The 12041-nt window shown below is 42.3% G+C and overlaps 1 protein-coding gene across 1 annotated transcript in view; it reads left to right on the top strand.

Annotated features, from left to right (window-relative positions):
* Positions 1-12041, top strand: part of COLEC12 (collectin subfamily member 12) — a 100449-nt gene that overhangs the window by 87604 nt on the left and 804 nt on the right. The window contains exons 4-9 of the mRNA XM_075416378.1: positions 2089-2187; positions 4737-5783; positions 7189-7677; positions 8125-8261; positions 9038-9147; positions 10807-10952. Of these exons, the coding sequence (XP_075272493.1) occupies positions 2089-2187; positions 4737-5783; positions 7189-7677; positions 8125-8261; positions 9038-9147; positions 10807-10952 (2028 nt within the window). The remainder of the gene's footprint in view (positions 1-2088; positions 2188-4736; positions 5784-7188; positions 7678-8124; positions 8262-9037; positions 9148-10806; positions 10953-12041) is intronic.

Here is a 12041-nt window from a genome sequence, read left to right as displayed (position 1 = left end):
TAAATCTGAATTAACGAAACCCATAGGTGATGTGACACTGCTAATCAAGGCACAGGTCCAGCAGAAACACTTGGAGTAGGCCTGCTTTTTAAATCCAGATGCCTTCACGAGGTCCTGTCTAAGTGCCCAGAGTGAGCCACATCCTTCTCAGTGACTATCCAGAAACAAAGCAGAACAGCACAGACTGAACAAGGAGCTGCCTAGAGCTATCCAGAAGGAAAAGCCAAGTATGGTCCCCGCGCTCTCTGCGTGTGGTGCATAGGTGTATACATGCATCAGTGGAGTGTGAGAAGTAACTGAAAGACCTTTGCTGATCTGGGCTCCAGCCTGGAAGACATTTCGGCAGGACAGAGAATCAACTCTGGCTTCGTTTAGGAAAAATGGCATACAGCATTTTGACAAGTAACTTTAGTGGGCAGAAAAACAAGAGGAACATTAGTGCTATATTGGGGGGAAGGGGGAGAAATATTTTCTAAAGCAGAAGGTATTGAGCAATGGTCCCTCTGAAAAAGCAAAGCCATTATTGTAGCCTGGATCTGGTGTTTAGCAAGCTACGTGCCATTGTCCTAAATACAGAAAGTCGCTCTCTTTATGCACATAGTAGTCTCTGTTTTACTGGCTTGTTAGCAGTATAGAAAGGAGAAGGAAGGTAATTCACCAAAGGGTGTCTGGTGTCTCTGAAAACCTTGAGACTTTTTCTCTGCTGTAACTCCACTCACCTCGGTGCAGTTGCACCAGAGATAATCTTGGTCTGCTGTTTCTCCTGTTGGTTTTGGGGAAGCAATGAAAGCCTGCTGTGTCACTGTGATACCCAAAGAAGAACAAGGGCGAAAGTTAAGAATGAAGGAGCACTTGATGGACTACACTTTAAAGCTCTGGGATGCTTGTGGTTTCTCATGAGCAGCAAAAGATCCCCTGAATTTTGACTTCTAGTAAAAAAACAAATCTTTACATAGAAGCAACTTGTATGAGGCTATTTCCTAGCTTTAGATTACCTCACAGACAGAAAGAGTGAGCGGTATCCCCTACCCCACACAAGTTTACAGTATTGACTTCAGTATCACACCTTATTTCTACTCTTTGAGAGAGGGGGCTGGCACAATAACTTCTGTAGCCTCTCCCAGGGTTGGTGAAGATCCATTCTGCTCCCAGTGTAGCAAAAGGGCTAAATAATCTGCTGATGAGAAGAAATTTCTGCCCCAGTTGTGGTTTCAGTGCAAGAGTGTGCTAGACAAGGTTTGGTGTGGAAGTTGAAGGCTGCCTCTAACCTTGAAAGCATTTCACATTTTTGTCACTGGAAGTCACTCCAGGCTCTTTATTTGTTGCTCTGCTTTTTCCATTTCCATATCAATTCCATCAAATAATCAGATTGTCTCAGTGACAAGACAATGATTCAGACATTACAAAATAAAGAGCACATCAGCCATAAATTTACACTTGTGAATAACCATCCTTTCAATCTTAAAGAGTCAGAATGGTTTCAAGACCATTTTAAGTGATCTGTACCATTATCAAAATGTTTAAAAGTTGATCCCCAAAACATTTAGTAATTGCATCTTCAAACTGCTATCTTAGACCAAAGTTTGCTAGACAGGTGGCAATTTTTAATGATTAAAAGGAACGGGGGAAAAAAAAATGTTCTTTTTAAGGAGAAATGGCTCAAAGCAGAACTAAAGAAAGTCTTCTCTCATGCATCTGAGTCTTTAGCACTCAGTCTGCCCTTGCCACACAGTACTGTGCTTGGAACATGGAAATACTGTTGAAAGAAAAGGACTTGGTTCCTGAGGAAAACCCACAGAGGGATTTCCTCACTCAGGAGAGAGATTGCTTATGGGCAAAGAAATGTTTGTGGACTGTTGGCAGACTGAAGAACTGGAAGAATGCTGGGTCCCACCAGCAGATATGAGCTCATTCTTCCAATATTTCACAGAGCAACAGCAAAGTGTAGTGGCAAGCAAGGCAATTTTAAAGTGTTTTCTTTTTTTGTTTGATGGTAGTTGTGGGTTTTTTGTTTGCTTTATTGTTTACTAAATTTTTTCATAATTTCACTTTTCTTCTTCCTGTAACATACTGTTCTGTTTCCCTTAGTTGTAGAAAAAATGGACAATGTGACAGGTGGCCTGGAAACGTCCCACAGAAGATATACAGAAAAGCTCACAGAGGTGGAGAGTGGTCTGAAGAAATTAGGTAATCTACACACAAGCAGTCCCCTGTGTAATATGGCTTTGGGGCGTTCTCCTGGCAGATAGCAGCAGAAAATTTGTCTGAAAAATCTCTGGCTATGACAAGATACAACATTTCTATTCCATTTTCTCAAGTACTTGGAAAAGCATTTTAAAATGATGTTGGCTCTACTTAGGACAGCATTTTAAGCATACTTCAATATTTATAATTCCCACCGAAGCCACTCTGAAATCATTTGTACTAAAATAAACAGACACTTAAAGGTTGTCCTCAGGAGAGAGTCTTCTCTGCAACAGAGATGTAAAACATAGCAGAAGCTGTTCCACAGCACAAGATTCTACACAAAATTAAAATCGTCACCCAGTTATCTTAATGCTGTTTTAGCAATTAAGATTCAAAACTGAAGGCCATTTTAAGGGGTGCACAAATAATCAGCTATTCAAAACTCTTATGTCTGAGGTGAGTTCATTACTTCTAGAAAATGTTTCTTAATCATCTCAGGGAACGCAACACACAAGGTTATTATGAGTTCAGGTCTCCCAAGTGCTATCACAGTCCTCAATTTGCAGGAAGATGTAAAAAGATCATGGACAAGGATTCTACTCACTAAGTGTACATTTCTACCTTTCTTCCTTGTCTGGAAAGGAAGCAGAGCTGTTTATTATCAATTTATATATACATAGGCTTATAGTTTGTACAATTAATTTTTATATAAATATTAATATAAACATACATGCATGTGCTTCATGAAATAAATTTTGTTTAGCTTCATAAATCATATATTGCCGTGTATATTTCTAGGAAAAATTACTTGCTTGCAGCTTGATCATAAATTTTTACAATCTTTTCCCCTTAAAAAATAGCTGGATTCTGAAGTATTTGCACACTGCATTTAGTTCAAAGACATGGGGTAATTCAATGGTATATACTTTTACTGGTACATATACAGAAGTAAATGGTACATCTTAAAGCACATGCAACCTTTTGTGTTATATTTGGGTTATTATATTATGTTGATTAAATTTTCACAACTTGGAGCACCTTTGATTCATTCATGCCTACAAATTTTTTGCACGCTGCTGGATGGATGGCCAGTGAGATGCCCAGGACCATCAGTTCCCATTTAAGTGGCTTTTCCATGGAGGAAGTTAAAAAAGTTATGGGGCAATATGTGTGGGAGGCATAAAGGTAAGAGAACTGCTGTAGGGCCAGAAGGATAACAGCATGTGGTGAATGAAAGGCAGGCCTTCAGGGATTAGGGATTAGCTGTATGTGGACCTGGCAGTTGTCAGAGCTCTGTGAGGAACACAATATAATTTGAGCTATAACTGAGAGGTAAACATAGAGTCAGAGCTGAGAAAATCCTGGAGTGAGACAAGTGGCAGGGAGAGGAGCTGTGCTCAGGAAGATGACCATCCACAAAAGACTCCGTAAACACTTTAGACTGAAGTCTCACAAGCCACCATTTGATGTTCGCCATCATGACTCATTCAAACACACCGGAAGAAAGCTCCACACATGGCTTTATTCACTGTAGTTTATGAAAAACATCCCGGTCTCTCTTGGAGTCATCTGAAATGATGGACTTCAGACGCGTAATACATAAATACGGCTACACTTAGATGAGGACAAAAATGTATGGACTGCATGTAGGAGAGGGAAGTGATTAAGGTCAAGAAAGGGAATCTTCCCTGAAAGTGAGTATTGACTGATTATTTCCTTGGTTTCTATGTCCTGGCTGATGAGCTGTGCAGCCTCAAAAGCTTAATCACACTCCAGCAAGCTTCCAGAAGTATTCTGTAGGGCAATGTAAGCAAGAGCAGAGACATTCCTCAAAAATTAAAAGTTTTGCCTTCCTCAAACTCAGAACACGAGGAAACAACAACAGCAAAATAAATGTTGCTAAAAGTAATAGTAATATATTAGAGAGAAAACCGGAAATACATCATATCCTGTCATATCTGGAGTAGCTGGCAAAGCTTTTGTCTCTAACCCAGATTGTTTTAAAACAGGTTTTAGAACTTTTTAAAAACTAAACCCAAGATTTTTAAAAATTGAACTATATGTACTAAATCACAGTGAAGATATTCCACCTTCCAGGAAAAGGAGGAAGAAAATATGACCAGCTAAAATTTGCTTCTGACCTTTCAGCAAAATTCAGTAGTGACTTCAAAACATACACTTACTGATACCTCTTTAATATTTTTAATTCTGTTTACCATTCAGTTTTCATTCAGAATACAGCACTGCTTCACTGCATATACTCATCAGTTTCTAACGGTAGTTTTTCCCATATATGACGATAGAATCACCATTTTGTTCTCCTCAGCAAGACTCAAGGTCTTCACTGATTTCTCATTGATTTTTTTATCTGTCTAGTGGCAGAACTCTGCTTAGTGATTTCTCTTTTCTGGAAAAGATAGCACAGGAGTTCTATTGACAGAACATTTTGACTATCTGACTGTACTTAAAATACACTGTGCTTTTATATACTGTGTTTTAAAAAACTGATCCTAAAGCCTTTGATTTTTTTTTTTTTTCCTGTACAACAGATGACCAAACTGGACAAAAAGCCATGAATACTAACACTGAACTGTCTAGCTTCAGATCTGACATTCTGGCTCTTCGCCAGCAGCTTCATGACATTGCAGAGAAAACTACCAGAAACAAAGATACACTGGAGAAGCTGCAAGAGTCTGGAAATGTATTAGATGATAGACAGAGCCAAATGAGAAGTGCCTTAGATAGTAACTCTTTCATGATCATCAGTGTCAATAAGACTCTTCAGGCATATACTGGCTATATCAACAATCTTCAACAAGACACAAGTAATATCCAAACAAACTTGCAAAACCAAGTGCATTCTCATAATGTGGTCATTATGAATCTGAACAACTTAAACCTGACACAAATACAGCAAAGAAATCTTATCAGTGTCCTGCAGAAGTCAATGGAAGATACAAGCTTGGCTATACTAAGAATCAAGAATGACTTTCAAAATCTGCAGCAGGTTGTCCTTCAAGCCCGGAAGGACACCGACTGGCTTAAGGAAAAAGTACAAAATTTACAGACTTTGGCCGCCAACAACTCAGCAATGGCAAAAGCTAACAATGATACACTTGAAGACATGAACAATCAGCTCAGCTCCTTCAGTGGGCAAATGGAGAACATCACCACAATTGCGCAAGCCAACGAACAAAATCTAAAGGATCTCCAGGAGCAGCATAAAGAATATGAAAACAGAACTGCTGCCAAATTCAACCGGCTAGAAGAGAGGTTCCAGGTCTTTGAAACTGATATAGTCAACATCATTAGCAACATCAGCTACACTGCTCATCATCTACGGACACTAACTAGCAATCTCAATGAGGTTAGGACCACTTGTACAGACACCTTAAGTAAACATTCAGATGAGCTGATTTTTATGAACAGCACACTAGCCAATATTCGCTTAGATTCTGCATCTCTCAAGATGCAACAGGATTTGATGAGGTCAAGGTTAGATGTTGAAGTTGCCAATTTATCGGTAATCATGGAAGAAATGAAGCTGGTAGATTCCAAACATGGCCAGCTCATCAAGAACTTCACTATCCTACAAGGTATGCAGCTTGCCTAATGATGCCTATAATGGTCTGTGCTGAATTCCTGCTTGCATTACTTCTTCAGTTCCTGGGGATTTCCATTATCTAATCCTAAACTTCAGAAATGCAAATGTAGCTTGAATTGTCCTTATTAATTTTCCTGTGCCTTCTTTACATAGCTAGAATGGGGATGTTATGAAAGCAGGTTCTGACTTAGCAAAATTTTATTCTGACTGACTGACTGACTGGATCTGCTTTTGATTTAGGCTCTAAAATAAGCTAGTGAAGGTGTGGAACCTCAAGAAACCAATCCCTGCTAAGGAGGAAATGGCTAAAAAATATACTATTTGGACTATTCCCAGAAACGTCCACCCTTTCTGAAAAACAATTTGCTATTTCACTTTAAGCCAGTTGTTAGTCTGCCAGAAAACATCCTACTTTGCTTAGTTTTTAATCCTGGGATATTTTATTTTCTCCAGAAATAAATAGCATCAAATTTAGGAGGTTTCTCCCAGCGAAGTATTATCCCAAATGAAAAGAACACTCATATTTCCAACCTGATGTGAACCAGACAGGCCTAAAACTCTAATCACAAATATAAATCCATTGCTCCACATAAATGAAGGCTGAATTAGAGCCAAGATTACATGTCAGTAATCTTAACCTTTCTCATTTCAAGCAGACCTAAATGACTCCACTTTAGGAATTTATCTCTGGAGGAGTTTAAATGATGTAGATTGGCGGGGTGGTGGGGGGATTAGTAAGGCATTTGCTCATCCATGACCAGAATCCAAAATTATTTTGTTGGTATTGCTGTCACAATATTGCCATTTCCTATTGTGGGCATGGTTCCCTTTTCTGTTACAGCCAGCCAGTTAGCAGCAGTACTTCTGGTCTTTCCCACAGTTGGGCTGTTGCTCACTCTCCGTCGTTTTGTCCAATTTTGACAACCCATTATTGTCAGAGTGGCAAACAGGGTCGTTGCAGGAGAAAGAGTCCTGTAGTCTAAGAGTGGAGAGATGGGGCTGGAATGAAAAGGCAGTGTAGCAGAGGGAGGGAACGGGAGCACCAACGCGCAGGACTGTGGGCACCAACGGCAGGGAGCGTGTCTTGCAGGGACTGGCACCTGGGCCGGCAACCTGGGCCACGGTGTCACTGTCCAGTTTGAAGGACAAAGTGCATCAGATTATTTTCTTCTGTATCCTGTGTTTTGTGGAGGCTGAGGAAAGAGTAACGGTATAAAGCATCCGAGGAGCAGGCGTGCTTTTACCAGCACTTCTCGAAGCAGCTGTTAGCCCAGTTTTCACGGTGCTGAATACCCAGTGTTGCTGGTCTGAGATGATACACTAAACAAGGACCCCACTTGTGCTTTTTGGTTTGTTTTCTGTCTGTATCCCCACTTTGCATCCTTACATTGTTTCAGGCCCTCCTGGTCCCAGGGGACCTAAAGGTGACAGGGGCCCTCAAGGTCCTCTTGGCCCTGCTGGCCTAAAAGGACAAAAAGGAGAGAAAGGAGAGCCTGGACCACCAGGACCTGCAGGTGAGAAGGGCCCACCTGGGCCAACTGGGCCACCAGGAGAGAAAGGAGGAAAAGGTTCAAGAGGATCGCCTGGCTCCAAAGGTCAGAGAGGTTCTCCTGGCAAGACGGGTCTGCCGGGACCAAGCGGGGACCCGGGACCACCAGGTCCACAAGGCAAAGACGGTCCACCCGGGCCACAAGGCCCCCCAGGATTCCAAGGCCTGCAAGGAACTGTGGGAGAGCCAGGAGTACCAGGACCTCGAGGACTCCCTGGGCTACCTGGAGTCCCTGGGCTGCCTGGTCCCAAGGGCCCACCTGGCCCACCGGGGCCGCCAGGTCCAGGGATGCCAATGGCGCTACAAAGTGAACCTACGTCGGTGCCCGAGGCTAACGGTAAGCTACCAATGCTCCACGTGCATCTTTTGCTGAGATACAAATACATGTAGCAGAGGGTGCTCGCCACGTAGTTATGGTTCAAATAACCTCTGCTACCTTAGACTGAATCTCTGGGATTTATCGCAGAGAGCCCTGTTAAGTGAAGCCATACCTGTTGGTCTTCCTTCTGATGACCTGAAACTATTGTGAGTTAACGTTTACAGCTAAAGAAAAGGCGGCAGTCATATGAGGAATAAATAATCCCCTTGACCACACAGTTTGGCCTTGATTTCACAGTCAGGATCCTGATAAGTAAATTCCTAAACTGTATGTAAGTACTTTTGGTAGTAGCATGCTGTAGATGGGTATGGGATCCTCCCACTTGTTATTGGCCCTATGCAGAAAGCTACCACTGGCCCGTTGAGTTACCCATAACTGGCTTAACACAAAAATTTCACATCACAGGTTGTTCTCCTCATTGGAAGAACTACACAGAAAAGTGCTACTACTTTTCAATTGAAAGAGAAATTTTTGAAGACGCGAAGTTATTCTGTGAAGAGAAGGCATCACGCTTGGTTATCATAAACAACAAAGAGGAGCAGGTAATTACCTTCTCTTTCTATTTTTCAATGAGAGAGTTTGAAGTTATTTAACATGTGGAAGCCACAAGACAAGAGGGAAGCTGGGAGCATCATGAATTCATACAGTGGAGATAGTGATTGATTCCAGTTAGCGTTTTGTCCACCCTCTGCCTGCTCAGCAGTTTCTCCATGTGCAGAAGGGCAGTGTAAGCAGAGCTGGTGCTGACTCTGAAGGTGGTAGGCACAGAGGAGCCAGAAAGGCTGGCAAGAATTGTAGGAGTTTTGAATCTTTAAAGCTGGAGTCTATTACACCTTGCATATTATCCAAAATGTATTTTTTGCAGTGGTGAACATAATTTAATTTCAAATTGTCTGATTTAATACATGCAGCCTAAGACTACTGTGACCCAAAAATATCTTTAGTCTAGCTACAAATCTAGCTATACTTTTACCACTGTTCAACATAATTATTTGGTGGCGACATAGCAGTGGGGATGTCTAGATACAACTGCTTACTCTTTGGGGTTTTTTCAGTTTGTATCTGTAAGATGTTGGCTGTGACTCTATGTCAATGTAATTTTCGTGCCTAGCTCTCTCTACCTCACGTGCAAGCACTGCAATGGATTCTAGTGTGGGCAAGAATCGCATGGCCAACTCCTGAAACATATCTTCAGCTTAGAAAAATTTCTCTGGCCCTTCTTATTCTGATAACAGAGATGCTCATGAAACCAGTGTAGCTTATTGGCTCCAAAGACAGTTGTGTGTGTTTGTTATGGATTAAGATCTTTCTTCCACAGCAATGGATAAAAAGGCAGATTTTGGGGAAAGGCAGTTTCTGGATTGGACTGACAGATTCAGAGAAGGAAAATGAATGGAGATGGCTGGATGGATCTATACCAGTTTACACGTACGTAAATACAAAACAATGGTGTTTTATGCAGATGCTGCCACTCTTGCTGCCACTTCTAAAAGCAGCATATAGAAATTATCCAGTGGATCTAGAGGGTTGTAGATGCCAATGAAATAATTCATTACTGAGGGTGCTGTTGAACTGTTTTTTTCTCTCTCCCTTCTCCATGCATAAGGCTTTCTTTTCTTGCCAGGAAGAAAACTGAATGTTGAATGAAAGAATCACATAGCTACACAGCGCAGCATTTCTTGCCGAAACATTTGCTCCTGACTTTTATTACAAAGTTGAGATCGAAAGCACAGACAGTTTTGCTGTCTTGGTTTGGATTTTTCTTATTTGCATTACAAGTGGCTATAAATAGAGTGCTCATTCTGATAAAAAATGACCAGCCTTTACGTGAAGACCAAATACGAGTGGAAAGCATTAAACATAAGGAAAATGCGTGAAACAAGGGTGTCTATGCTTCGGCCAGCTGAGAACTGAATTGGCAGCTCTCCAGGAATCCTAGGGCTACACCTAATTTGTCCTAAATGGAACAGATTTCAGCCACCCAAATTTTTAATACTGAGGAGTGGACTAAAGAATTTATGGAGCTGAGCATGCTGTGCTCCAGAAAAACAGACTACAGTCAGTCAGATGTTACAAAATGATTAGCTGTGATCTTATTGGTGTTCATTTTGATGAGAAACATGGAAAAAGTCAGATGCATTTCAAATGAGCCGTAATATTTTTCCCTTATTCTCCCTCCCCGTTTTCATCTTTCTCTCTCTTTATGGCAGCACTGTGGCTCATTCCCACTTCAGCCGCTGCTTTCAGTAGATTTCCACTACACCGTGGTTTTAGGTGCCCTGTCGTAACCTCAGAGCTGTCAGTTACTGATTTTCAAAGTATTTCATTACTTCTGGAAAGCTGTGTGTCCTCCCAGGTGCCTGGTCAGACGCTCTGTGTCAGGCAGGCGTGTTTTTTAGCTGAGCATAGACCGTATCAGCCAGCAATCACAAGCTACCTTCGACAACCTGTTTCTTTGAGCTTTTAAGTCCGGAGGTTGGAAGCTTTTCTCACTTGTTAAACAAAAACAGGATGAGGAAACACTTGCTGCAAGCTTTTTACGTGCTGCGTGAAGTTTCACCGTCAAAGCTAACTATCTCAAAAGATATGTGTATGTATACTTTGTACATTCCTTATCTAAACATGGGTCCATAAACCAGATAAATCTTTGCCGTGCCTCCCGAGAGGCCCACCTCGGTGCGGTCAGAGGGCTGAGCACCTTTGCCCACCCCAGGCAGCACTCGTGAGCCTGCCGGCTCTGCTCAGTCCCATCTGCTGGCAGGAACGCGGTGCGCAGGCTTTGGAGGCTTGGAGCAATGCGCACGGAGCATGGAGCACTCCCACTGTATGTGCGTGTACATTCAGAAACTAAAATAAAGTTCATTGGTCTTATTTTAGGTCTCTGAGTTTTGGCAGCCCCAGGCTGAATAGATTTCCTTCTCTGTAATACATCTGTTTTCCATTTTCAGCGAGAGTCATGTATTGTTTGTTTCAACGTGTATTTCCCGTTCGGAACAGATCTCATGATGTTTTCGTTAATTTCTTGCGGTGAAAAACTGTCACGTGTGCTGCGTTGTGCAATCATATCTCTTGCTTTTTGGTTGAAAGAAACTGGAAAACAGGGCAACCTGATAACTGGAGCCATGGGCATGGGCCAGGGGAAGATTGCGCTGGGTTAATCTATGCTGGGCTCTGGAACGACTTCTACTGTGAAGATGTTAACAATTTCATTTGTGAAAAAGAGATGGACAAAGGTAAGCAAGGTGCTTGGTTTGATTATTTCACCCTACCTCTAGCAGGCCAAATTCAAGCAAATTTTCCACAGCTAAAGAGGAGAAGATCCAGGCATAAGGCTAGATGCTATGGCACTGCCTTGTTGAGGAAGACAGGGAGTCACACTTCGAGCACTTCTATTCTGATCCAGGTCAATGTGGGCTTTTGTCTCTCTGTGCAATGCAGATGCTGGATTTACTGCAATAAGTCTTGTGCTCTTGTGCTCTTTCACCACAAGAAAAGAGCAGCCTTCAAGCTGATTGTAGGCATAGCATGCTCTGCATCTTGACCTTCTCCTGTAGACTTTAGACACCTAAAATTTCAAGCGTGGTTTAGCACATGTGTCTGACCCTGGCTACACTGGAAGCTTTTTTTGTAGACTCAATGGCTACGCAGGGGGGAAAGCTGGCTTCTAGGATGGCTCAGGGACCAGCCTTCGAAAAACAAAAAGACTCTGTTTTAAAAGTTTGTGCAACAGGAGGCACTTGGTGGCTGCTAAAGAGGTCTTAGAATTCCCACCACTGCCAGGAGATGTCCCATAGGGCTGAGCAGCCAGGTCCACAGGCCATGAGCAACTCGTCTGTTGCAGCTGGTGTGGCGGACTCATAAACTGCCAATGCAGCCCAGCAGTCACCCAGGTGATTGCCATGGGGCATCTCTTTCTGGTGACACAGGCATTTCTGCAGTGGCAAAGAGCAGGTGGTTCACATGGCTGCTTAGAACCCATCATCACAGAGCTAGGTGGAATTTGTGTTCGCGGCTCTGCCCGCAACATTCTCTCCTCCGTACAACCTATTCAAACATTGCTTTGCCCAGGGTGCCTGGCTGGTCCTGTTGCAAACATGTATGCTGAATTTCAGTGAAGGCAGGTGGAAATGTCAGCTAGAGCCAAAATTGCACCCCATCCACAAAAACTGCCCCCCTAAAACAAAACAAAACAAGTGCTGAATAAGCTTTGTGTGTGTATAACTTGGAGTGTCAAAAGTGAAGGACCACGTGTAACTAACAATGTGATTTGCCGTCGTTTTCCTACATACATTTGTTATTTTAGGAAAACTTCACGGTTTACG

Source organism: Opisthocomus hoazin, chromosome 3 (assembly GCF_030867145.1).
Source record: "Opisthocomus hoazin isolate bOpiHoa1 chromosome 3, bOpiHoa1.hap1, whole genome shotgun sequence".
NCBI classification, from domain to species: Eukaryota; Metazoa; Chordata; class Aves; order Opisthocomiformes; family Opisthocomidae; genus Opisthocomus; species Opisthocomus hoazin.
This window is presented reverse-complemented; position numbering and strand designations above follow the sequence as displayed.